The sequence below is a fragment of the Heliangelus exortis genome, chromosome 1 (assembly GCF_036169615.1).
Source record: "Heliangelus exortis chromosome 1, bHelExo1.hap1, whole genome shotgun sequence".
Taxonomy (NCBI): domain Eukaryota; kingdom Metazoa; phylum Chordata; class Aves; order Apodiformes; family Trochilidae; genus Heliangelus; species Heliangelus exortis.
The window spans coordinates 134,223,526-134,250,253 of record NC_092422.1 but is presented as its reverse complement, the minus strand read 5'-3'; the positions used below and the strand labels follow the sequence as shown (position 1 = coordinate 134,250,253).

General features: G+C 42.0%; 1 protein-coding gene and 1 long non-coding RNA gene across 3 annotated transcripts in view; one reads left to right on the top strand and one right to left on the bottom strand.

Annotated features, from left to right (window-relative positions):
• Positions 1 to 3,125, bottom strand: part of LOC139807230 (uncharacterized) — a 6,184-nt gene extending 3,059 nt beyond the window's left edge. The window contains exons 1-2 of the long non-coding RNA XR_011730501.1: positions 2,858 to 3,125; positions 969 to 1,059 (exon numbers count right to left, since the gene is read on the bottom strand). This is a non-coding gene — a long non-coding RNA (uncharacterized lncRNA). The remainder of the gene's footprint in view (positions 1 to 968; positions 1,060 to 2,857) is intronic.
• IL17RA (interleukin 17 receptor A) lies at positions 3,119 to 26,728 on the top strand. 2 transcript variants are annotated; one of them, XM_071767890.1, is made up of 13 exons: positions 3,119 to 3,422; positions 11,953 to 11,977; positions 14,862 to 15,008; positions 16,133 to 16,257; positions 17,305 to 17,431; positions 18,959 to 19,006; positions 19,100 to 19,257; positions 20,435 to 20,512; positions 20,920 to 20,995; positions 21,080 to 21,094; positions 21,943 to 22,044; positions 23,084 to 23,125; positions 23,730 to 26,728. In XM_071767890.1, exons 1-13 carry the CDS (start codon positions 3,297 to 3,299, stop codon positions 25,235 to 25,237), a joined length of 2,577 nt encoding a protein of 858 aa, XP_071623991.1. In that variant the 5' UTR covers positions 3,119 to 3,296; the 3' UTR covers positions 25,238 to 26,728. The 2 variants fall into 2 exon arrangements, with proteins under 2 accessions (XP_071623991.1, XP_071623980.1); XM_071767879.1 differs by having other exon boundaries at positions 23,727 to 26,728.

Genomic DNA, 26,728 nt, shown 5'->3' with positions numbered 1-26,728 from the left:
AGCCACTTTCTAAAGGGCTAATTGAGAGGACCAGCACCAATGACTGATGTAATAAGGGAATCTTCATTAGTATTACCAAGGGCTTAGTTAGGCAGGATCAGGAGCTCATCATGTTCCCATGCTGTTGTTCTTCTACCCCATGTCAGGCAGACAGCCTCTGCTCCTGCTGCCTGAAGTTCATGGAGCTCTGCCCAGCCCCTGTTTAGGCCAGGGTTAGCAGTTGCACCCCAGGCCTAGAGGAGCAAGGGCAAGCCCTGGCACGAGCAGGCATCACTCCACCTGGCAGATTATTCTGCCAGACCCCCAAACTCAGACAACATTCATTAGCCTCATCTTTTGGATTATGAAATGCCCCTTGTTTTCTGTAGCATTTTACATTTTGCCTGGCTGGGCATAAAACAAGCTCTTTTCCAAACAGGCTGTAATGCTTTTAATATTTTAAACATCCCACTCTGCTCTGCTCCCATCTCAAGCACTCAGGTAGACTGGCAGCCAATGCTACCTAAATATCATCAACCGTATGATCGCTCACAGAAGTGAATGGTTCAGGCTTGTTCAGGCTTATTCAGTCTTGACAGTTTGAATGTGGGATGATTTCAGAGGGGGAGGGAGTGAGATTGTAAATATCTCTTAGACAAATATTGCTGCATCACACACACAATAAAAGGGGGAGATACTTTTAAAACTGCCTTAAAAATCTATCCTGAATGATGGAATCTCTCTCCAAATGACTGTCACTTGATAGAGCAAGGGGTAAGTTGCTTTGGGTGAATTCTGGCAAGAAGTGGTTGGAATGTAGTCCAGTTTCAGGAGCAAAAGTGTAATTTAGAAGCTGATCTCTCAGTCTGAATTCACATCAGTGCTGATGAGTGAGCACTGCAGGATCAAAACTGTTTAAGGTCTGGGGGGGATCTGTGTCTGGCCCGTATCTGCGTGGTTTGGGTCTAGCCTGGCGAGGTACTGCATACCTGTGTTTCCCAGTGACTTCAGGGAAGATGGAGTTCCCCAGCACCTCTTAAATTCAGGCCCTGGAGCATCATTTCCTGCTCTGATCATCAGCTATAAATGTTGATAAATATAAATGTTTTGCCTTCATTTTAATTGCCCAGAGCTGTAAAATGACCCTCTCTCAAGTATGAATCAGTCCAGATATAAACCTCCTCTCCCACTCTTCCCTACACTCCCTGCCCACCCTCCCAGCCCTCCCTTGCACCTCCACCCAAGCCTTTCCCTCGTCTTAGTTCTTTACCTTCTCCCATAATTTTATATCTAGTTTTCATGAGCCCACAGAAATGCTTTTGTAAATAATGCTGTACAGTTTGTAACCGTCATGTAAGCCTGTCATCAGTGCCAGAGTCCGTCTTGCCCTCTCGCACGTTTTAAAAACAACAGAAGAAAGTTAGAGCGAATGGCCCTCCAGTGAGCTATAGGGTCAACTCTGTGTGGGACAAATGTATATTCCTGTAAGATTGCATTTTTATCTAAGGAATGATGTTATTTTAAAAATTGCTAATAAATTTCTAAACAATGTCCATATTTGTTTAATATTGTAAGTGTTATCAGAACTCTTTTGACACCACTCCCCTCTCTCAGAAGTGATGGAAAAACAAGTTTCCTGCAGCCCCTTATTTCCCATCACCAGTCCCACAACCGTTCATGGATTTCTCGTGTATTCAAGGGCCAGCAGAGCAGTCTTGGATGGTCTCAGCCTGCCCCTTAAACAGTAACTTAGGAAATCGGATCACAATTTGTGCTATTGTCACCAGAGAAATTCTGCCATGTCACGGAGTCCAAAGTGTGACTCATACATACCCATGCATTTAACATTTTCTCCAATGGATTATTTTTTAGCAAGCATATGGATTAAAAAAATGCTTACAACCTGAATACAGTATAATTAGTATATGCATAAGCCATGAAGCCAATGGAACGATAGATAGTAACATACCATGCACTTTTCTATTAAACAAATTTGTTTTTCTGTGGTTATCCAGCAACTACGCTGCCGTGGCAGCTGAGCACTTTGTTTCCTGTTGCAGCACTATAAATCAATCTGAGTGCTTTGGTATACAATCAAGTGCAATAATGTCTAAAGAAAAAAAAAGAGTGTTTTTCTTCAACTACATGTTGGGGTTTTGGCTGTTTGGTTGATTGGTTGTTTTGGTTGGGGTTTGGGTTTGGGTTTTTTTTCCTGACTTGCACACAAATGTCAGAACTGCAGGCTTTGTTGCTACTATTAATTAGAGATGTCACAAAACGATAAAACCCAGGAAGTGATTAAAGCTTGGGGATGTCATAAGCTTGGGGCACTGGGATGGCAGAACGATGACCAGAAACCTCGTTATCTCCAATCTCAGACCAGCCCTCAGTTAGATGTTTGCCACCACAAAACCCTATGAAACCACCGTGCTCTCGGCTCTCAGTTGAAGCCCAGGAAATAGGTCAGCTTTGCTAAAAAGCTCGCTGAGCTGGAAACACGGCTGAGCTCCCTGAGGCTGGGCTACAGCTTGGTGTGAAAACCATGAAGTGAAAAACACGGCAAAACTCAGGTGAAAGTCAGCTCCAGGTGTCCTGCGGAGAGAAGAACGGTGCCAAACCCCGAGCGAAACTGGCGAGACAGCTGAAAAGCGGTCATCGGGAGCAAGCAAAAGGTTTGCACAGCCCCCTACGAACTGGATACCTTCAGAACAGCCCGAAGACGGGAAAAACACAGCATTACCCCTATGATGCTTTTTATTGGGTGGCTGCAGCCTGCCGCTGCTGTTGGTTTTTACTGCCGGCAGTATTTACCTAAAGCTACAGGCGTGTTCCGGGGAGGATGAAGGCGCAGCCCTCGGCAACCTTTTCGTTTACTCACGGACGTGCAGAACAACCTCAGCTAAATCCTGCTTGGGCTCCCCAGCCCCGATCTCTGCCCACAGAGCTGTTTCCAGCGGGGCCACACCTCCCGTCAGGGGCGCTCACGGTAACCCGCAGCAGGGCTGTGGGGTCACTCGGCCCCAGCCGCAGGACAGAGCAGCCCCGCCCGCTCTTCGCGGCCGCGCCCTCCCACACAAACCAACCGACACAACCGTTAGCTCCAACGGTCACTTGCGCCGAGAGGGCGGGCGGGCTCCTGGGCTAGGCCGAACCGCACCGGGCCGGGCCCCAACCCCGCTCACCGCCCTGCCCCCCTCAAGCCCCGCCCGCAGCCTTAGCACCGCCCCGCCGCGGCCCCTCCTCAGGTGAGGGCCGGCCCCGCCCCGCCCCGCGCCCAGGTAGGAGCCCGGAAGCCCCGAGGCCCTGGCGGCAGGGCCATGGCGGGCGCGGGGCGGTTGCCTCTATCCTTATCGCTTCTCCTGCTCTTCTGCCTCATCCCGCCGGCCGGCGCGGCACTGCGGCTGCTGCTGGGCGCCGAGCCGCCCTTCACCTGCTCCCAGCCGGTAAGCGCGGAGAGGCTCGGGGGCGCCGGGAATTAGGAGAAGCCGCACGGCAGGCACGGCGGAGTCGGGCAGGACACGGGGCTGGCGGCGTCCCCGCGGCCTCCCCAGCGGGCCGGGCCGGGCCGGGCTGGGCTGGGCTGGGCTGGACGGCAGGGCCGGCGAGGGGTTTCCCGCTTCCTGCGGTGTCCCGCGCCGCTGACCCCCAGTCCGCCTGGGGGTTCCAAGGAGCGGCTCGGGGCCGGGAGAGGGACAAGGATCCGGCGGCCCGGAGGCAGGGGGGCGGCCATAAAGTTGGGATGAGGAAGCAACAGCTGCTTCCTCAGGGGCTGAGGGATTGTGCGGGAGTCAGTGTGGTCTCGTCGGGACAGGGGCGCGGTGCCCCGCTCCCTCCTGAGCGCGGAGCGGTGGGTGGCTCCGAGGTATCCCCTTCCCCAGTCACCTCGGTCCCAGCCGTGGCCCCGCGTCCGCAGGGGGCCCCGAAGGGCAGAGCCTCGGGAGACGAACCCTTCATGGAGAGGTCAGGCTGGCGGCGAGCGCCCGGCCGCGGGAGGGGACCGCAGCTCCCGCAGCTTTCAGGGGGTCCCCATCGATGACGGTTCTGGTCCTGCTGCTGACCTCATCCGTGTGTCAAGCTGGGTTAAGGACCAGTAACTTGTTTTTGTACAGTTTGTTGTGGCTGAAGCGGGGCCGTACGTATCGGAGCAGTTGTGTATAACGCACATCTGCATCAACTTAATGTTAAACTAGAGTTACAAATACCACAGAATTTGCCTGGCTGTGTGGTAACTGTCAGGAAACGCCTGTCACTGACATCTGTCGGGGGGGGGCCGGGGGGTGTTGAGTTTTGCTAAAACTGCCTCAAGTTACTGAGCAGGATGTGTGGAGTCTTTGCTAATAGCTGAAGTTGCCTAACGTCCTAAATGTTTTAACCTGTTCTTTGCAGCTGAGGCCTTTTTAGGAGGAAGCAGGGAATCTCAGCTGAAGGAAAGGATAAACATTCTATGTACTTGAAATTTTGAAAAGACAGATTTTCTTTGCCTTTTCTGTCTGTGAAACCAGCCAGAAAGGATACAGGTGAAGAGGTGCAGATGTAGTGTCTATATAGACAGTGAACTAACCAAACTGAGCTAACATACCAGCCCAAAGTATGAACTTGTAGCTGGTCTCTGGGGGGGAGTTGGGATTTGTTGTGGGTGTTGGGGTTTTTTGTTTGTTTGTGTGTTTTGTTTTGTGTTGTGTTTTGCTGTGTTGGTTTTTGTTTTGTTTTCCTAGGATACATGTAAATAGTTTGTAGGAGGGGGGAAGAGATGTATTTTTTATTTTTGTTACAATAGCAGTGCGTGCATAAACATGGCAATGGGCAGTTATCTTCTAATCTAGAAAGTTTTAAATGTCATTATGCACTCTCAGTAGTCTAGAGAAGGCAGATAGTCAGATGTAGCTATAGACATATGTAAACCAGAATGTGTCCTTTGGGATGAAAGCTTCTATAATCTCTTTCCTGTGCATACTTCCTATCCTTTGTCTATTCTGCCTTCTTTCCTAACATTTGACTGTATTTTGGTGTGTTTTACCTAAACTCTGCTCTTGCATGCAGTTCTACTTGAAGTAACCCCAAAAAGCAGTCCAGGTCTGCAATATTACTTTAGGCTGGGCATTGTGGAGTTACAAAATGCAAAATCTTAGCAAAGGGGGAAGAGAACATTACAGTATTTCTTAGGCATCTAACACAACCATGAGTATCCCAAACATTGTTAGTCATGCAGAGCTTGGTAGTAACACATTGTCCTTGAATGCCTGGGCTTTGACTGGCTTTGTCTTCCTATCTGTATCTCTTTTTAGGGAATGTGAACCACAGTAACTCACTGAGAGGTTCACTGGTATATCCCCAGCTTTCCATGAGGAAATGTAATGCCCCGAACTCTGGGTGTACTCATAGGTCAGTGAATGTGTAAGCCTGCTGTTGTGGCCTTTTCTTTCAGTAATCTGTTATCTAAAATGCAGACAGACTTAAGAAAAATGAGTTGGTTTAAACCTATGAGTGGCCTCCTTGGAAGCAACTGTGAAGCTGCTGACATATATATTAAAAAGTACCAGCAGCTGAAGTCATGACAGTTTAAAACTGTTTCCCCTTCCCTTTCTGTTGGTTGCACTGTTTCTGCAGGATGATTCAGTAACCCTTCCAGTGAGTGATTGTGGTGTGGTTCAAAAGGGAAGCTGTTGCTGAGCTGGTGAGACCCACTTCCTTTTTCTAACCCACTGCACTCACACTGCTCTTCCCAAGCTTCAGAGTAAGTCAGGGCCTGCAGCTTTTTCAGCAACACATTCATGTGACAGAGGCTGATTTGTCAGGGAAAGTGTCAAACCAGTATCAGTAGACACCTGCAAATTGCAAAAGCAGAACTAAATGTTCATTAACATCTTATTAAAATGTCAACAAATGCACTTAGTGGGCCCTATTCTCCATGACTCCATCAAACCTGCTCAGCTCTAAGGCTGAATAGCACAGCTGCAAATCCAGTTCCTTCTAATAACTATTATTTGAATATATCATCTGCAAGGAGGTGGGGTTCAGGGTTTTTATCTATACACAGGGGAAAAACATCCCACATTTTAAATACCCATCTGCTTGTTCACCATCAAGTGTTTAATAACTGTGTTCAGTCACTGGGGTGTAAGTGTTTCATGACCCAGCATGCCACATGTCCTAGAGGAGTGCAGTGTTTATAACTTTGCCATTTTTAAAGAACTGGATAGGTGTGCCTAGTTTGTTCTTTGAAATCCATTTGCCAGCTATCACTAAAAATCTGGCAGAGAACCAATGTATCATCTCTTATGAAGATGAGTGATGGTGGTGCTTGTGAAGAAGACTGCTCTTGGTCCTCCTTTACAAATGTGTTCATTGATCCCAAATTGTGTGATGACCAGAAAGGAAGTGATTGTGCCTCTGTACTTTGCACTGGTGAGGCCGTACCTCAAGTACTGTGTTCAGTTCTGGGCCTCTAACTACAAGAAAGACATTGAGCTGCTGGAGCAGGTTCAGAGAAGGGCAGCCACAATGGTGAAGGTTCTAGAGAGAGATAAGCAGAGCCTGAGGGAACTGGGGCTGTTCATTTTGCTGAAGAGGAGGCTGAGGGGAGACCTTATTGCTCTCTGCAACTACCTGAAAAGAGATTGTAGTGAGGTGGGTGTTGGCCTCTTCTCCCAAGTAAATAACAATAGGACTATAGGAAATGGCCTGAAGTTGCACCAGGCATTAGGAAGAATTTCTTTACTGAAGGAGTAGTCAGGCACTGGAACAGGCTGCCCAGGGACGTGGTGGAGTCACCATCCCTGGAAGTATTCAAGAAACATGTATGAGAGGGACTTCAGGACATGGTCTAATTAGATTGTTATTTTTTAATTTTGCTTTTCTGGATTGACAGCTGGACCTGGTGATCTTAGAGGTCTTTTCCAGCCGTGACAATTCTGTAATTCTGTGATTTTTCTCATTCCCCTCTGCGGGAACTTTTTGCTGTGTATGATGTTACTGTAAACCATGGTCACACTTAGTTCTGCTAAAATATTTCTAGACTTCTTGGAACAAAAAGGATTAGTGGTCAAAATGACCAAACTTCAGCATAAAAAGTATTAGTGATCGAAACTATCAAAAATACGATAAAGAAAACTTTTAAAATCAGTTTTGTGAAGAAGATTCAGCTTTTGAGTTTGGATTTGATTTTGCTGAGAATTTATGCAAGAACGGGAGAAAAATGTAGCAACTATAGAGAAAAATGCTTAAAAAATAAAAACACTTTTGTAGAAGATGGTTGTTTCCTACCAGCTTTATTAAGCAAATTGTCTTTTATCAGTTATTCCTGAAACATCTTCATGTCCTATGGGTCTCTGCTTCATTTAACAATGGACACAGGAAAGGGAAACTGCAGTAAACTTCAAATCCACCAAGCCTCGGAAGATATGTAGAATGGCGCATAGGTGAGAGGCAGATTTTTGGAAGCTGGAGTCCTTCCCATTCAGCAGCTGCTCTCTAAAGGAAACTTGGATGCTTGCCCAGATCACAACAGTTTCTTGCTAGTTGCCACAGCATCCTGCTGGGAAATCTTGGCCTCCTATTAATTTAATAGATTTGTTATGACATGGTGCTGTTAATCAGTTTCCCATTTCTTTCAGATTCCTATGGTTCTCCAAGGCATATGTTGTGTTCTTTTTTTCAAAAACAAGATAAATCTTGGGGGGAAAAGAAGCGTGAAAGAAGCAGTTGTGTGGCTTTCTGTGAAAATATGCCAAACAAACATGTAGAGGTGACTGTGCCTGTCCTCTTCTGATAATAGTTTTGGGCATCACCTCACAATCACACATTTATGGCACCTGTTCCTGTAGCTTTTCTTGTTAGGCGTGCAAGGCAATAGGAAAGTGATGGGAAAATAACATCTCAATTTAAGCCCCTTCTATAATAATGTTCAGAGTATGTTGCCTGGCTGTGGTCTCCATCTTCAGCTTTTCTGAAGAGCTCTTCATCTTTGTTCCTCCCCTTCCATTTCTCCGCTTGTCTGTTTTGTGTGGACTGACACATCTCAATTCTGTCAGTGCTTCTAACTTTATATGGGTAAGCAGAAACAATCACTGTAATTTTATTGCTATACTGTCATCTAAATTTGTGCTCATTCAAGTAGGGTCTGCTGAGCAGAGCTTTGTTAATGCTTTCTAAATGGGCAAATGTATCAGAAAGTTTTGAGTTGGTTGGATCTTTACAAGGGAAAACCAACAAATATTACCCCTGGTGCCAGTTTGAGTCAGGAAGTAGTTGACTTATTTTGCTGCAAAACTGACTCGTCTTTTTCTTTAATTGCGTCCTGACTCTCAGATATAATTCTATGGATTTACACTATCTTGATATAAAAAAACCATGCCCACAGTTTCAGCCCAGCCCAGTTCACCTGGGCAGTACCTAAAAAGGAGATGAGGGTTTTCATGGTGTCTGCTTTCTAGGTATCCTTTGGGGTTGTTGTATCACTGCCTGCATTGTGGCTTTGTCTTCTCCTCTGTCAGATTTTCTTCCTTATGTGAATACTGAGGGCTTCTTGGGTGGGCAGATTGTTCTGGGCATTTTGGGCTGTTAGGTCATCGCTTCAGCATGTTGGGGACTGGGAAGGGTGTAGGCCAACAATTGAGTTAGTGCAGGCTGCCACGTGGTGGGAGAATGCTTTCCCCACCTTCTTGTGGTAAACCTGTAAATTCTTTACTAACTGTAGAAGCTTAAATCACTCCAACATAGCCAGCTACACATAAAAAAAGAAAGTTACTGGAATACCAGGTAAACAGGCTAGTGTGGGATAGGAAAAAAATTCATGTAGCCCCTTGAAAATCCTGGGTAGAGCTAGGGAATGATGGCACATCAGAAAAACTAATGTTGTTTGTCCCCACAGAAGCCCAGTGTTTGGAAGGTAAGAGGTATCTTGTCAAGTTTCAGTTCTGAATCCTCATCCACCAGCTGGTGGTTCCTGATTAAGCTCTTGGATTTTTAATGAAAGTCAAAAAGGGCACAGATTCCTCATCAATGTTGGGAGCATCATTGCCAACACTTTACTTGGGACAATAGACCTGGAAGAGGAGAAAATCCATTTATCCATTGAGCTGGTTCAATATTCATATTGATCATTAAAATGGGAAATGCAGCACTTATTTAACCATGTCATATTTGCTAATAAGCAGAAACACCAGTACTGAAATGAAAGCAATGTGGCTTCTGCTCTTCAGGCAAATGCCTTATAATTTATATAAGGGCTTTGTCATTATGCAGTTTACAGTAATTACTGATAACTTCAACCACAGAAGGACAAAATGACTGGATATTAAGGGACAGGTTTTAACAGAAGTCATTATGTTACAAGCCAAAAAAAACATGGTTAAAAGGCAATTATTTATGTTGTCTGTCACGGGCTTACCTCTAGCTGGCAGCTCAGCCCCACACAGCTGATCACTCTCTCAGTAGGATAGGAAAAAAATTGAAAGAAAATTTGTTGATTAATATAAGGACAGTTTAATAGGTAAAACAAAAGCTGTGTGTGTAAGCAAAGTGAATTAAGGAATTGATTTCCATCAGTGAGCAGATGCTTATTATCCCCCGGAAAGCAGGCTTCATCATCACACAGAGCAGTTACTTGGGAAGACAAATGGTGTAACTCCAAATGTCCCCGCCTTCCTCCTTCTTCCTCCAGCTTTTATTGTGGAGCACAATGTCATGTGGTCTGGGGTGTCCCATTAGTCAGGTGTGGTCTGCTGTTCTGGCTGTGTTCCTTTCTAATTTCTTGTGCACCTCCAGCCTACCTGCTTGGGGGTAGTAGAGCAAGAAATATAAAAGGCCTTTATACTGCATAAGCAGTGCTCAGTAATAACATCCCTGTGTTATCAACACTGCTTTGGTCACGAATCAGAAACAGAGCACTGCTGTGAAGAAAATTCATTGCATCCCAGACAAAACCACTTTACCTGTTTACCCAACAGGCCTTGTCAGACCAATTAATTTCCCTAAGGAAGTTCGATGGAGCATTTTAAGTGTTAGGAGTATATTTTTTTAATAGCTTAATCTGCTTTTCCATACTCGTAGTTACAATTAATATTCTTCTTTTTCAGTGATTGTAGTTTAGCTAGTTTGGATTTGGTTTAATCTGCATTTGCTTCCTTGCTTTCTAGGTTTTTTCTATTATCAAAAGATCCAGGTTGCAGGTGCTATGTGGGAGTGTTCTGGGGTGGGAGGGAAGAAAGTTGGATTTGGAAGATACAAAGTTGCAAAAGCATTTCTATTAACTGCACTTGCAACCAATTTTTCTTAAGTGTAACAGGATCTAAATACTCAATGGACGATTTTTCTGTATGTTTGCAATAATTACATGTGGTATAATTGCAAAGGTACAGTTCATATGAAATTGATGTTTATGTTTAAACTGATTAAGTTGATTCCCTTACCTGTGACTGATTTGATCTTTTAAGCACAAACAAAAAATTTAGTTGCACTGAATTTTTTTCAATATACCTATATCTGTGATATGTTCATAAGTCCTGTTGACCTTAACAAATTGCAGAGAGGTTAAAAACCTTGTAATGCCTTCTCTGCTAGAATGAATTCTATTGTAGCAACAGTGTTACACTAATACCCACCTTTATATGTCAAGACATAGGAAACAAGTGGGAAGAAACCTAGTCCTCACCTTGAGTTACAAAATCAATGAAAAATTGAGATTTCCTTTATTGCTAGGATTTTGCATCCCATTAACCAAGCAAGCTTACGTGCTTTTTTCTCTGGTGACCATGGGGTCTTCCTGTGTCAACAAAACATACCTGGGAAAAACTAGGCAGAGCTCACGTAACTTATGGTTGCTTCTTTATATCAGGAAGAAGTCTTAATTCTGATTAATATTTGTTTATCATGGGTTGTCTTTTATATACTGTTCTAGGAAGTAAAATCACCATGTCCTACATACAAATCTGGTAATTACTAAACGTTTTTTCTGTGCTTCTTATGAGGCATCAGGAAAAACTGTCCATAGCTGATGCAGCTTAGGGTGTGCACAGATTTCATGCCTGCTGTCCTCCTGTTTTCTGATCATAAACTTTGTGCGACATTTACTGATGGTTAATTCACAGAATCACAGAAAGTTAGGGGTTGGAAGGGACCTCAAAAGATCACCAAGTTCAACCTCCCTGCCAGAGCAGGGTCACCTACAGGAGGTCACTTGGAACGTGTCCAGGCCAGTATTGAATGTCTCCAGAGAAGGAGACTCCACAACCTCCCTGGGCAGCCTGTTCCAGTGTTCTGCTATCCTCACAGTAAAAAAAATTTCTCCTCATGGTTATATGGAAGCTGCTATGCTCACACTTATATCAGTTGCCTCTTGTCCTGTCATTGGGTGTCACTGAGAAAAGCCTGGAACAATACTCCTGGCTCTCTCCCTTTATGTATTTATAAACATTGATGAGGTCACCCCTCATTCTCATCTTCTCCAAGCTGAAGAGGCCCAGCTCCCTCAACCTTTCCTTATAAGGGAGATTTTGCATTCCCTTAATCAACTCTTCCACTTTGTGTGTGTGTCGTTATTACATGAATTGGGTTTTTTTCTGCCCCTCAGTGTAGCAGACAAACCTTTCTTGGGGCATGACGCTTCGAAGTCAAACAGGTGTTCTTGCCAAGGTGCACATAGAGTGCTCTGAACTTGCTGCATTTAGACTTGGCTAGCCTTGTTCCGTGCTTCTGCTCTGGACTCAGCTAACCTCCTCCTCTGGCTGCTCGAGAGTGAGCTGAGCATGCATTCGGAAGCTCACCTTTTATTGGTTGCCCAATCCTGCTCATGCGCAGCTGGGGTAAGCCCCAATTGGGCACAGGTGGGCTTAACACAAGCTCACGCCTCCCACTTCGTAATTAGCAACACCTGATTGCCTCATTTCACTATACCTCGGGCCACCAAGTAAAAGCAAATTGCTGTCTATCCTGTTTCTATTCAGAGAATAATATTCTTTTTTCTTTCCCCTACAGGATTTAAACTGTCTCGTAAGAAATAGTAAGTAATTTTTTTCTTCATTACAGTTTTCTCATCAGATCATATTTTGTTTATTGTTTTGTTTTGGTTTTTAACTGGGTTCATCTGGCAAGTTCTTCCTGTCAGAATTAGAGTTATGTAAAGTGAAGCACTGCTATCATGCCTTGCTTTGGGAGTTTTTTGTTTGGTCCATAATCAGCTCCAACTAAAAGAGAAATGGGAAGTTAAGTCTTTTTCTGGAGAGGGTTTGGGGATTGAGTGGGTGGAACGCAACCCAACTTATTTAGTTTCTATTTAAAGTTGGGACAGTCTGTTTTTCAAGAAATGGGAATTTTAGAACAAGTTTGTCGGTAAATACTCATTGTAAACCAGTACTTGAAAAATTACTGTATGAACTGGAAGTTAAAAAGGGGAGCAGATGAGAGCAATTAATATAAAATATTTGGCATCCAGTCCAATGAATTAACTCAATCTTAAAGGTCTTTTCTAACCTAAATGATACAATGAGTTGGAAAAGGAAATAGTTACTTTAAGTCCAACTGAGCAAATATATTGAATGTATCAGGTGTAAGGGGTCAAGTCTTGGCAATGACATGCATCTGAAATATTTTATAACTATGGGTAATATTGTTAGAAAAGGGAGAATGTTCTGCATTTGTCCATGGAGGCAATCTGGACAGTGCTGCAGAACTCCTTGGCTTTTCTCTGCAGTTGTCGTTCTCAGCAGGTTCATTTTTGCCTCAATGCCCACCCCTGTATCAGACTGGAACAAGTATTTTTGTAGCCTCAATTGGCATGCTAGATCAGGGAGAAGGCTGTGTGGAAAATAACCAGATTTAAAACCTTCTTGTCAAGGAGAGGGATTGTGTGGGATTAGATTGAATCATATTTCCCGCTGGCAGGTAGCCATTGGAATACAGCCAACATGGTTAAGCCAAACTGCAGCTCTCCCATTAAAATGCAGCCTCATTTGAGTATTTGGTTTAAATTCTGCTGTATAGTTCTTGCTTTTCTGTTCTTGGGGAAATATTTATTTAATTTTTTCAGTGCTTAGTGCCCTCTTCTCTCAAAGGTACTTTAATCTTGCCAGTTTTTCTAGAGGTATTTCTAGTAGAATGAGCATTTTAGGGTTGTCTGAATTACTTCCTAAGCCTAAAACCATGCTGTCACAAGAAAGGATAGTGCTCACTTTCCACTGTTTCAATCACTGACCTAGCAAAAAAGACCAAAAATGTATTTTGATGGGGAGTTAACTCTGCACTGTGTAATGGCAAACTGCTGGGGGAAGGTGCTGTACCCACCTATGTCCCTGACAGTTGATGGCTGCATACTCGCACTGCTTCCCCTGGAACAGTGCTGATGGTAGTGGGCCTGCAGGCTTAGCTGCTTCCTGGAGCTCAGCCTGACAGAGTAACCCACCAAGGAAATTAAGAAATGTTTGTTTGGCAGATCTTTTTTTTTTTTTTTTTTTTTTTATGTGAACCAAATCATCACACAACCCGCTTATTTTTTTTTTTTAATGTATACAAGGGAATAAGTGGAAAATGGAACTGAGAGAGCAATCTTTCATAGAATCATTTAGGTTTTGTTAGTGTGGATTTCTACCAGCTGAAACTGGTAGCAAAACATGGTTTGCTTTTGAGGAGTTCAACCTACAGATTTATTCTCTTGCTCTTCATTGTTCTCTTTTCAGTAGTACAGTGGTTTAGTGTGGATGCAACAAGTAGCTACAAGAATACCATACCAATGTCCCCAGTCCATGTAATTTTACCTCTTCTATTTTATTCCTGTTTTGATGTGTTCAGTGATCATACAAGTCTGTTCTTATGTTTTGTAGATGGCATGACACAACTCTAGTTTTTCTGCTAGTTTTTCTGCAGTTCTGTTATAAATAAATACACTTAGAAATTTTCATTTGGTAAATATGGCCTACACTACATGTACTTAGATATTACAGTGTGTCAGGAAGTGTTGTCTGAATGGGTCCAATATAGAAAGTGACTCAGATTATTTTTACCGACAGTTCTGCCTTCCCATCCCCCCTAGTCTGACAGTTATCATATGCTCTATCAAGAATTATTTTATATTTACTTCTAGATTGTTGATATTTTTTTAGAAAAATACATCTCAGTGGGCCTACACTCACTCCCCACAGCCTTATTTAAAACATTCAAACATTAATGACTTCCCACTTGCAGCTCCTTGATTTGTCAGCCTAGTTCTTCCTGAGTTTGTGCTTCATTGATACTCAGCATCTATTTTTAATATGCTCTGATAAGTCAAATGTTTTACAGAAGGTTAAGTTGATCGTGTCTGTCTAATGCCTGTCGTACCTGACTTTGTTTTCGGATGAGATTACAGGACCAGTTTTTCCTAACACTGTATTGACATGCATAAATCATTTTTCTGTCCAGAGAACTCATTAGTTTAGGAAAGGCATGACAAGCAGTTGTTGGAATCTAAGTTCAGATGTATATTCAAATTAGAAGGTGTATTTTAAACAGAAAGTAATTTACTATTGGAACAATTTCTCTGACAGACTTCTTATCATTGAAAGGCTGGAACCTAGCACTAGTCTTCTAACATAGGAGTGTTTTGGCACCAAGGTATGGATTTACAAGAATAAATTTATTTGACCTGTTTAACTTGACTAGACTGGTTGTGAAAATTACTAATGGATTTTAAGGACAAGAGGAAGTGTAAGTTACTAGAATGAGTGAGTTCAGAATATTACAGGCAAATTATGAAGTGCTTGTATGCTAAAAACTCCCTTTCTGAACTGTGAAGCAGTCTATCAACCAGTTGTTCCCTCTGACTAATGCTAATCCAAAGGGCAGAGCATAATTGCAGATAAGCAGATTTTCCTCAGCCCTGCTCTAAATGGTGGCTTTTATTTGCTGGACAGGTACATGCATGGAGGCAAGCTGGCTGCAAATTTCCCAGTGGACTCCTTCTGCTCCAAGCAGTCTTCATGTCTCTTCTGATGTTTTCCATCAGATGGATGGAAACATGCTCCCTGTGCTTCGGATAGAATGGAAAGTGGCCACTGATGGTAAGTGGTGGTTCTTTAATGTGAATGTGGAGTGGAGGAATTAGGTGTGATCTAGTAAGGATAGTGAGGAGAATTATGAAGTCTTTTACTGAAGTCTTTTACTGATCGAGTTATAGAAGCAGAGCTTTGAAATTTGAGGGTTTGGCTGTTTCATTTTGTTCGGTTTGGGGGTTGAATTGGATTTATTTGGTGATTGTATCAGGTCTTTGTGTGTGCTGGGTATTCAAGGATCTCAGATGTTTCCACAAATGTGGGATAATGTCATTTCAAATGGGAAAAGCAGATAAAAATTAAATCAAGCAGACCACACCTTTACCATGGCAGCAAGAGGAGAAAGGAGTCTCACACTGCATTGCCTTTCATAGGCATAGTAATAACTGCAGCAGTCTCATGCAGAGGAATTGCATCTGTGAACTGAACAAATGAGAATTAATTTGAATTGCTTGTGCACTGTTAACCCAGTGCAAGTTCCTCCTTTTTCAGGTAATCTAGTCCTTGTTACTTACATATCCTATATGCAGCTGTGTCTTGATAAAGGAATAATTGTCTCATTGTTGGAGCCTAAATGAGTACCAGTAAGTCAGGTTTTCTCACTCTCCAAATATCGTTGATTGTTTGTTTGCATACAGTGTTTCCCCCTGCATGCTCTCGTCCATAGTTTTGCACTGATTCAATACAGAGTTAAGCACATTAGTTTCTTTTTTTCTACATGTCCTGTGTCTGAGGGCTGTCTAGCATTATCTCAGTAAAGCTGCAGTAGTGTAGAAGCAGGTGTGTATTTACTTTGGTGCCTAAACTGCATGAAAAAGCCTTGAGAGGCAGAGCTAAACACAACCTGTGTAAGTGATGGGGTGTCTAGAAGAATAAAGTTGCCCTCTACTCCACCCCTTCCTTTACCCAGATGAAGCTTTTATCATGCAGGACAACACTTAAGCTGAAAGTGCTGTAAGTCAACACAATGCACTCGCTTTTTTTATGGCCAGTTATTCTTGTGTTGCAATCTCCAGTGCTTAAAAAAAGTAAGACTCTGATAAGAAGACACAGTGGTAATCTTTGTGAGGGTTGCAATCTCTGCATATGCAGATGACTGGAAGAGACAGCTCTCTTTGCCCCTTTGCATGCAGCTAGCATCTGGTACCTCCGAGGGGCAGAGCTGGCTGTCATGCAAGTGAACAGCAACCAACAGATCTGCGCCCAGTTTGACTTTCAGAACAACTTGCCACTTCAGGTCCGTCCAGATGGAGGCCGGGTGAGTGCAAAAGGCTCTAAAATGTTTTTTTTCTAGTCCATGGGTTTGTTTCTACTTTCACTGTCATACAGCAAGGTTATAGATTAAAAAGTACAGACTGATTAGAGTTGATTAAATCGTCAAGATACTGAGCTTGCAACCTGGAGTTGTTTCCAGTTTGTTTTATGCTTGTGTGTAACCATGTACAAGCTGCTTACTCATCTTGCTTTCTTTTCCACTCTTCCCATCCTTTAGGTTTTAAGAATTGTTGCTCTCGGTGCCCAGCATATGTAATTTTTCTGGATGTAGTTTTTGCATTCTTCTTGACAGCCATGACATTCATAGCCTTCTCTTTAACTTAACCCTTCTTTTTACTTCCACTTCTTTCTTGCACTCTCTTGCTGTTGAGGAAAGCACCAACCTTGGGGGTGGTCCTTCAGCTGACACTCAGTCTAGGAAACTTGTCAAAAAGATTCTAAGCTCCCTTTGTGAACAGCAGAAACCTGGCATTTGTTCCTTACCATATAGAACAGGGCTGTAGTTGGCTCACCATCTGGAGCCAGCGTCTCTCCCACAATTTGCACAGCTTTGCTGCTATATGGAAAGCAGTATAGATTTAAGAAGATCTGTATGGAATGGCCAAGTACAGAATTGTGTATGTATAAGTGCAATTCTAACTGGTTAGCACTTGCACAACACTGCAAGATTCATACTCAACTAGAATTTCAGAATATTTTAGCCTTATTTCCTTCTAGTTCAGGATGAAATTAAGTGGAAACTCCACACTGTTGTTTGGCATGAAAGTATTGAAAGAGTTCAGAGGTCACGCAAAATAACTGCACTTTTCTCAGTCCAAACAGAAGAATTTGAGATAGACCAGGGGAATGGTACATTTAATACACCTGAGTTCTGGGTTGTTTGGTTTTTATTTTTATAGTCAAACTTCAGAAAAAGGGTCATATGGGATGAGGGAACACAGTGCATCAGGACCATGTTAGATGTTAGTTACAGAACCTTTATAGAATAATATTCTTGTTTTATGTCCTTGTGAATGTGTTTTGTTTTCAGTGGAATTTCACTTTTGACCGTTTTGAAGTGGAACCTGGCCAGACTTACCAAGTGACTGTCTACCACCTGCCCAAACTGGGAGTAGCTGGAGACCACAATTGCAAGTCCATGGCTCTCACAGTGCCTGGTAAGAGATGCTCTAGGTTACTTAGTTAGCTTAGAACTGTGATGGTTTGTGGACCTCTAGGTTTTTTTTTTTTCTAGACCAGACACATCAGCTGTGAGCAAGTTTGGCAGTAGGGTGACAGTATGATAAAAACTTGTTGCTTTTCCTGAATATTGCTGTATAGAAGGTCCATGGTGCTACTCTGTGGTATATATATATAAAGTCAGTGTATCATTTGTGCTACAAGTCACCACAGAGGGACTGTTCTTTGAAGGTCAAAATCTTTGATTCTGGTTATCTCTAGTTCCTACATGGAAAAATTTTTATAAGCTCAGGAAAGCTGGACAAATCCTTGGACTTGCTAAAAAGCTGGTAATACAGGCCAGAATTTCCAAATCAGAATGAGTCAAGTCTGGAATCTAATACTAAGTTTAGGCAAGTGAAGATTGATTTCAAAGGCACGGTGAGGCATAATTTATCAAGACACCTGGTAGAGCTGAGTGCCTGACCTTCTTTTGTGTATATGAAAATTTTCTTATAATCTATAAAGAGCTTGTTTGGTTGGTGTTTTTCCCTGAAGATACTGAGCATCTGTAGTGCCCTCTGGCTGCACTTCATTTATAAATATTTGACACTCAATATAGCTTGAAAACTAGTTCATAATTTTCTTCTTAACTTGCTTACAGTTGTCAAGGTGACTTTGTAGTTACAAAATGGCATAGTACATGAAGTTTCAGTCATGTAAGCTGGAAAAGCAAGGGGAGCACATGGCTTTCAGCTCTTATACCGGATCATACTGACAACTTCCTGGCTTTTATCCTGCACTGTTCAGAAACCTAGTGCATTGTGTCAACCTCAGCAGTTGCAGGGCACTTTGCTGATTAGAACACACATATTTTCCAACATTCAAAGTTGAAAATTTAAGATATGCAATGTTTTCTTTCAGCTGTTTATGCAGTGAGGTTGTTCCTTTTGTGTCTGAGCCCTGGAGGAGAGGGGCAGTTTAGTCTGAGATTTGTAGAACCCACATTGCTAAATATTGAATATGTTACTCTGGATTTGACTCTGACAGTCCCTAAGAGCAGGGCCAATCTATTGAATGACACAGAAGTAGAAATGTGGAAGAGTGTTTTAGGCTCAAGAAAGATTCCAGCCTCCCAGATTTCCTGAGACAGACAGCTTTTGGATGGATTTATCACTGTGGCACTCCCAAGGTCCAGAAATCAGTAAGAAGTTTTAATTCCTCTATGACTCTCTACACAAGTCTTACATTAACAGGAGTTGTCAAATATTACTGTTATAATAGTATTGTATGTTTTGATCTTTTCTTGTTAATTATATGCTTCCTGGAATAAAAACTCACCATAAAATTGGTGGAGGGGTTAGTTTACACATCGAAAACCAATACTATTTGGCTGCAGAATTTTCCTGCTGCTTAGTCTCATCAAAAAGACTAAGTTAAGTGTCTTGCTTCTGCTAAGAAAGTTGATTCTTTTCCTAAACGGAAGTATAATTTTTCTAGATAGTCACTGTTGGTCTTTCTTGCAGACTGCAAGGACTCACTAATGAAAAGAACCATCCCATGCATAAAGACAGGTAAAGTTTTTTCTGTTTGGGTTATTTCAACATGGGTGCTCTGTTGAAATATTTGACAGTTATGAAACTTGGGGATATCTTCACTATTTCCAGGCAGTTTGTGGGAGCCCAGGATCCAAGGTAAAAGTCTAGATGATACAACTCTGCTTGTAAGCTTTAACCCATGGGTGGAGGCAGCCCAATACCAAATTCATGTGACCAGTTTCCTAAATGAGAAGAAGTGTAAAATGATCACACGTGATTTCACTGAGGTAATTATCTTTATGTTATATCCTCTGTGGTAATTTAGACAAATCACAACTAAACAAAGACTTGGAGCCATGATGTAGGAGGTGTAACAAATGTGCTTGTACAGCAATTTTCAGTGACTTATTTTCACAGATTTTTAATTAACTTTGTGAATGGAAACTTCAGAATTTGGTGGATAAAAGATGTAAAAGAGATATTTGACTGTCTGAGCTTTATTATCTTTGTCAAGCCAACACCTGGGGGATAAGACTAAACAAATCAACCAAAACTGAGGTTTCAGTAAGTCATTCAAGTCGTTTATCAAATGTGATGGGGGGTGTTAATTACATTTTTTAGATCAAGAATGGGTGGTTTTGTAACATATTTCTATCAAACTGAGAATCTGTTCCTGTAAGTTTTACAGCCTGTGTTGCTCAGAATCTCAAAGTAGATCTAGGGTGTTCCCTCTCAGGCATCTGAGGAAGGAGAAATGCTGAATATTTGGTACCAGTCCCCACCCTTCCCTGGGAGAGGGTGGATATATTGGCATTCAATTTGCTTAATCTTTCCATTCCTTCCGTACTTAAATCCCTTCAAATGGCATGCACTAATATGCCTTTATTGTGTCATTTATAACTGACACAGCTGGTACAGTTATGTGCATATTTCCCTGGCAGAGAGAAATATACCTCATTTTGAAGTATGTATCTGCAGGTTATTGTAAAGAATATATTTAGATTGCCATTATACTGATTTGTATACAGCAGGTAACAAGGACAACTTACTTGCATGTTCTACTTGCAGAAATGTTGACAGCATTTTAATTATACAAGGGAGCCTATTAATATCTACTAATATCTACACATTAATAACACTTACATTACTAAGAAACTGTAAGTTTAAGTTAACACATTTGAAGTTATAAAATGTACATCTTTAATAGATTCCTGTTACCTGTGCAGCCTTAGGCTGTTGTCTTAATTTTATTACCATGTCTGTTACACAGGGCACTTGCAGTGATGGTGGCCAGACCATTTATCCCATTTGTTCTCTGTGGGTTTCTTGTTCTAAATAAATAAATTAATTAATTGAAATACCTGCTATTTGGAGCCCTTCATATTCTTCTGTCAGTTCCTTTTCTTTTTCCTGCTTTCATTCTATTTTCTTCCTTCCCTTATAATTTGCATCTGATTTCTACAGAGTGGACTGCAACAGCAAGTGAATGTCACAATCAAAATAGAGAAGAATATAAGAACTTGCTGCAACTATGAAATACAGGTAGGTTCACCAAGCCAGCAGTGAGCAGCTGAGGAATACTATGCTTTTTGCACAGTGTTTTGTTCTAAGATTGGCTAATTCCTAATTGCCTCTTTTAGGTGAATCATGATTATGGATGAACAATTTTTTTTATGGAGATGTTCTCTGCAGACATTGGATTTTCCTTAATATGGGGCTGTCAAGTTTGTAGACTATGGAGTGGGAATGGCAAATATGCAGCCTCAGGACCTCATTGGTTTTTAAATGTATACTGTAAAAAATTCTCGATTAAACTTGTTTTCTAAAGGGAAATTGGAATTCTGTGTCTCTGCTAAAATACAGGGAATGTTAGAGGCAGGGAAAAAGGAAAGTGGGGAAAAATTGCTTTTAAGAGTAGCTTCTGTTTTCTGAATTTATTTCAACTGCAGATTCAGCCGTTCTTTGCAAACTGTGGCACAGACTGTCTGAGACACTCTGCTTTCATCCCATGTTCACCAGCTCCAAGTGAGAACTGCTTTTCTGTAAATTAGATTTCCATGGTTTTACAGATGAGAGCTGAATTTCTAATCTGACTATTCTCTTTTGCAGCTACAGACCCATCAGGTAAGAAGTTTTTCCAATACCCTGAAACTTTTCTTGCTGCTCTTTTCCTGTCAAATAGAATAACAAAATGATCTGCCCTGGGAATGATCTGATGGGCAGGAAACGTCCCCCTGTAACACTGAATTCAGACTTAATTGTGTTAAGTGTTACTTCACCATGATGCAGCTTGGAAAGTGTTTGTATGCAGTGTGAACCCTAAAGAGCAAATTTTTTACAGATACTTCACTTGCATAAAATTCTTTGAGAAGCAGTTTTGACAAGAAGAGTCTTAATATAAAATACTTTCTGTCACTTTGCTCAGTGTTAAAAAATTTGCATAATATAAAGCAGCTTCTGGAGATAATAGCTTGCATATATTCATTTTTATGAACATCAAGATAAATCATGTGCATAATGATTTGACATCTTTTTTTTAGCTTCAACAGCACCGGTAAGGAGCTAGTTTGTCCAATATTTAAAAAAAAGCACCTGTAGACTAAAAAAAATACATGACCCAAAATGATGTTTTGGGTTTTTTTAATCTGTTTTTGTAAGATAGACTACATGAGCAAGCAAGGCATGGGTGGCATCCATGTCAAAGCTGGATAAACATTGCTTAGAGGAAGGATATTGCTCTGTATTTTTAATGTGCTGGCACATATGGTTCTTTGTAGAACAAGTTTTCTTCATCGTGAAAGCAGGAATTAATTTTGAGAAGTGACAGTGCTATGTTGTAAGGGGGAAGTGCTGGACTACCCGTGGTTTTGGGCAGGTTTAGGTTTCTTCTCCCTTGGCCCCTGCTGCTCAAGAAGCTTCTGTTCTTTGGTGAAACTGTAAAGCAATGTCCAAACACTATTTTTATGCTGCAGGTGATATGATTATATGGCTCTACTGGTGTATCACTGGGATCTGTGTGTTACTGGTGGGATCTGTCATAGCAGGTGTGGTTTGTATGACCAAAAAACGAGCAGGTAAGACTCGCACTGGCTAGGAAGAAAAGACTTTCAGTGCTATATTTTTTCTTCTGTAGCTCTTCCTATTTCTGTTTTCTTCCTTGCTGTTCTGGAGTCTGGCCACTGAGATAATGTCCATATAAACACCTTCTGCTTTACATCGTAGGACTTGTAGCATCTTAATACCATCCAGGTAGTTATCTAAAGCCTTCCATGATTAGGCTTTCTGATACTCCATTTTCTTAGTGTTTCAGAGCTCGTGAGGGGGAAAATTAGCTTCATAGCTTTGTTTCCCGCAGATTACTACAGGTATCTTTTATTTTACTCCTGTACTGCACAGGAGTTTTGAAGGACAAAAGCTTCCTGTTTGTCCAGAGTGTAGTCTTTCCCCTGTCCCTCAAAGTCTAAAAAAATCCATTTTATACTTTTGTGATTTGAAATAATACTTTTCAATGAAGATGGAAGAAGAAAAACAGGACACAGGTTGACAATGAGTGGGTTGGAAAATTGGGTTGTTAAGGGCTGATTCCTAGTCTTTTGTGCTACCACCATAAAGAAGCTATCACAGGGGAACTGTTCTACTCACTAGATGTTGGGTTTTTTTACCTAAGTGTGTGGGGTTTTTTTTTATCTGGAAGTCTTATGGAGAATTTCCTGACATCAAACCTTCATATAATATGTAGCTATAATGTTCTAGTCATCTTTTCAGAGAAACCTCTTAAGAAAAAGCTGTCTCTAAAAAAGCCTCTTCTACTTAGTAGAAGAACAATTGGAGTTCTTGAGGCTGGCCAGATCTGGGGAAGATAGAGAAAATTGGTTTTGAGTGCATTCCTTCTCCTCTCAAAGGAAACACATAGTGAGGTGCATAACAAAATCAGCTGTAGAAGAGTCTTCATTCATTTAGCGTATCTTTTTCCATTAGGCTTCGTTCTCCCCATGATTTCATCTCTGCACAACCAAAGGTTTCTTAGCTTAATCTTTGGAAGGGATTGTCATTTTAAGGGTTTCCTCTTATTTCATGTTTTCAGAACTGACAGTGACTTTCTCTCTCTTCCAGGGCAGCAGCAAGGGAAATGCAACCACAATGATTTGCAAACAGGTAAGGTGGTCCTGCCTGTGTTCTATCAAGTACATGTGCTGTTTTCTGTAAGTCTTATACAATTGTTCAGAAGGGGCTCTCATGGGCTCTACTACACTATAGGTGTTTCTCAAAACCAAAAGGTAGCCTTAGGATCTTTCTGTTAACAAAAAGAAACTTTGCATATGCAATTTGAAATGTTGTATTTGTCAGATGGGAGGCAATTGCTTGATAAAGTGGTGAGGCTTTTGACTCATATGGGGCTGTACTAGCAAAAGAACGTTTGCTCATCATCTAAGCCATAGCAATAGCAATGAGTTTTGGGGTGGGTGCACTCAGCTTTCCAACAGAGAATATAGCTATGCTTGTTGGCCTTTTGAAGCTGGTGTATTATTTTTGTGTGGTGAAATTCCATGAAACATCCAGGCATTATTATAAAACATAGCTCCACTGCCTGAACCTTCATATTAAACTTCTAATATGTTGTCTGCATTTGTTGCCAAAATAGCTTTGAAAGTGGTAGTTTCTAGAGCCTTTTGTTAGTATTCACTTATGGTGATTGCTGCTGGCTTGCACTCTTAGCATTTTAGGAATGTTGTTGAGACAAATGTTTGCCTTTCAGCAGCAACATATACCGACCTTCCTCTGCCACCCTTGAAACCCCGAAAGGTTTGGATTGTGTACTCTGCTGATCACCTGCTGTATGTGGACGTGGTGCTAAAGTTTGCAGAGTTTCTGATGACGGTCTGTGGCACTGCTGTAGCCTTAGATCTGCTAGAAGATCATCAGATCTCAGAGTTAGGGCCATTACCCTGGCTTACTCGACAGAAGAAGGAAATGGAAGACTTGTCTTCAAAGATCATCATCTTGTGCTCGCGGGGCACCCAGGCCAAATGGCAGGCCATGCTTGGGAGTGAGCCAGTGTGTCTCAAACAAGATCAGCAAAAGCCAGTGGGAGATCTGTTCACCCCAGCCCTGAATTTGATCCTGCCAGATTTCAAGAAGCCAGCCTGTTTTGGAATGTATATAGTCTGCTATTTTGAGGGGATAACTAGTGAGAAAGATATCCCTGATCTGTTCAATGTCACATCCAGGTATCAACTGATGGACAAGTTTGAAGATATTTATTTTCGGATTCAGGATTTGGAGAAGTTTGAACCTGGGCGCATCCATCGAATCCAGGAAATCACAGCTGAAAATTATATTGATACCCCCAGTGGGAGGAAGTTGAAAGAGGCAGTGCTAAAGTTCAAAAACTGGCAGACAGAGCACCCAGACTGGTTTGAGAATGAAACCATCTGCTTAGATAATGAAGAAGAGTTGCAGTCTCTAAACAGAGAGAGCCAGGTGGATTCACTGCTAAGTGAACCCGGTGGAATTGTGAAGCACCAACTGCACCTACAGGAGCCTGACCCAAACTGCTGTTATGTCATTAACCTCAATATGCATGAAGATGAAAGTGGAGGCTGTAAACTGCAGCCTCAACTTAATCCATGTGAGGACCTGACTTCTCAGACCATGGTCCTTCCTATGGATGAGGTTCCTCTAGTTCAGGTAGTGGAGCCTGTGTCTTCCATGGAAAATCAAAACATACTTGGTCATCGTGTGCTGAGTAATGAGGACTGTATGGAAGGAGTTCCTCTTCTGGAGACAAGCTTTTCAATGAGGAACAACATCATCCTCCATGATGACTCCAGAGTTTCAGCAATTGATGACCAGAGTCCTGCAAACCTCTCAGGTCAACTGAGACACCATCTGAATGGACTCATGTACTCTCTTTATCAGCAGAGTGTTGTTCCTTCAGAGCCATCCCTCTGCCAAGAGGACACTAATAAGCAACACCAGCTGGTCTTTGATGACCAATGCAAAGACCAAAGACAGTCAGTGCAGTCAGACCAGGGCTACATCTCTAGATGTTCTCCTCTGCCTCCTGAGGACCTTGTGGAAGAGGAGGAGGAAGAAGAAGAGGAGGATCAGGAAAAACAGGAGATCTTCCAAGAACTCTCTCCAGAAGTTTTAAACAGTCTAAAGAGCCTCCAGCAGCAGTTATTTTTCCAGGACATTCAACGGAGCTCTGACTGGGGGTATGCAGCTGAGGTGATAGACAATGGCCAATCTTTGAAGGACTGTTAGGTTCCATTTGAACTACAGGAATGGAAGGTGGTACCATGCACAGTGCTGAAACTGCATTTCCAGGACCATTCTTGTCCTTGTATTATAAATGACTTACTGGTGGGAGCTTCCCATCTGCTGCTTGGTGGCATGATTGTCCAGCAGACTTGGTAACATTGGTAAAAATATCTGTGGAGAGCAACAAGAAGTAATAGCCACCCCTGTGAAAGAACAGACTAGTTCTGTTCCTTGAGGAAATGTATTTCATTGAGTCCTCACTGATGGATAGCAAAGGAAGCTACTGTGGCTCATCTACTTGTGCCTTCAAAATGCCCTCCAGCTGTACTGGTTCTACTGCACTGGATAAAAGTCGTTGCCAGGGTTTGGAAAATAGATTTAGGTAACGGGGCAACGCTTGCATTGGCATTTTAATACACATTTTAAATATTTTGTTGTAAACTCAGTGTAAAAGATGAGTGCCTTAAACTTCAGCTGGGTTAGGGCTGTCTCTAACTGGCTGATAACGTGTATCTGGAGATTTTTTTTCTTTTACTACTCATTCATTCATTCAAAAGTGTGTTTCTGTCGCCATTGAAATCAAGTGGAGGAAGTGAGCAGTAAGTGGACATAAACGTTTAATTAGGAGTCTCTGTAATTCTCCATACATCCCTGCTGGGAGGTGTACTTAAAAGCCACCAATAGGGGAAAGAGGGGGAAAAGGGACAATGGACAAAAATATGGAATTTGGGCATACTGTACAACTTTAAGAAGAATCTGGGACAGAATACAGAATAACTGAATTGTGGGAGTCTGGTAAATTCTCTAATGTACTGATGTCTGCTTTTGGACATCAGCACCAGGAAGTCTTGAACTAAAGAGGCAGATAGTGACACACAATTATGGAAATGAGAGACTATTTTGGAGGGGGAAAATTGTACCTTCAGCAGCTGCTGTTTTAGAGTGGAGGCTGAGCAAAAATGAGTGTAAGATGGACTTTTCTGGGTATAAATTCAAGCGAAGGTCTTTTAGGCTAATGTTTGTGAAAGAGTTAATAGGCTAAGATGGGATCATCTTCCAGGTGCAGTGATAGTAACTATCATTCCAGTATTTTTAAAAGTCTGGGCTTGATGTACTAGAAAAAATTGTTCCCTGCAAGTGACTGCATGTTGGCCCCATGTAGCACTGGCTTGGTAGTAGACTAGTCAAGGCTGATGGTTTCCATATTTATCACAGTTTCTGCAGTCCACCTGCTGGTTAACAGCTTGTGAGATGTAAATATGTCCAGGCCTTTCTCTTTTGTGTTCAGATAAGCTTGTCATCTTCCTCTCCTTCTAAGTTTACCTGTCAATAAAACCTTAAGAGAGTTTTACTTCAGCTTTTTTAAAATCTGGTATCTTGGAAGGTAATCTGCTCTTTTGACTCACAACCAATGCTTTATTATGTATATTTTATAAATTTATTTGTTTATAACTTGTGTTTTGTTCCTTAAATTAAAAAACGAGTAGTTTTGGA

What these genes read in the sequence shown, in the direction of transcription:
- IL17RA (XM_071767879.1), top strand. Translation starts at nt 3,297, where the DNA reads ATGGCGGGCGCGGGGCGGTTGCCTCTATCCTTATCGCTTCTCCTGCTC. An exon ending in AAACTGTCTCGTAAGAAATA is followed by an intron (nt 11,978 to 14,861) that starts GTAAGTAATTTT and finishes TTTGCTGGACAG; the next exon opens with GTACATGCATGGAGGCAAGC. An exon ending in GCTGCAACTATGAAATACAG is followed by an intron (nt 20,513 to 20,919) that starts GTAGGTTCACCA and finishes TTTCAACTGCAG; the next exon opens with ATTCAGCCGTTCTTTGCAAA.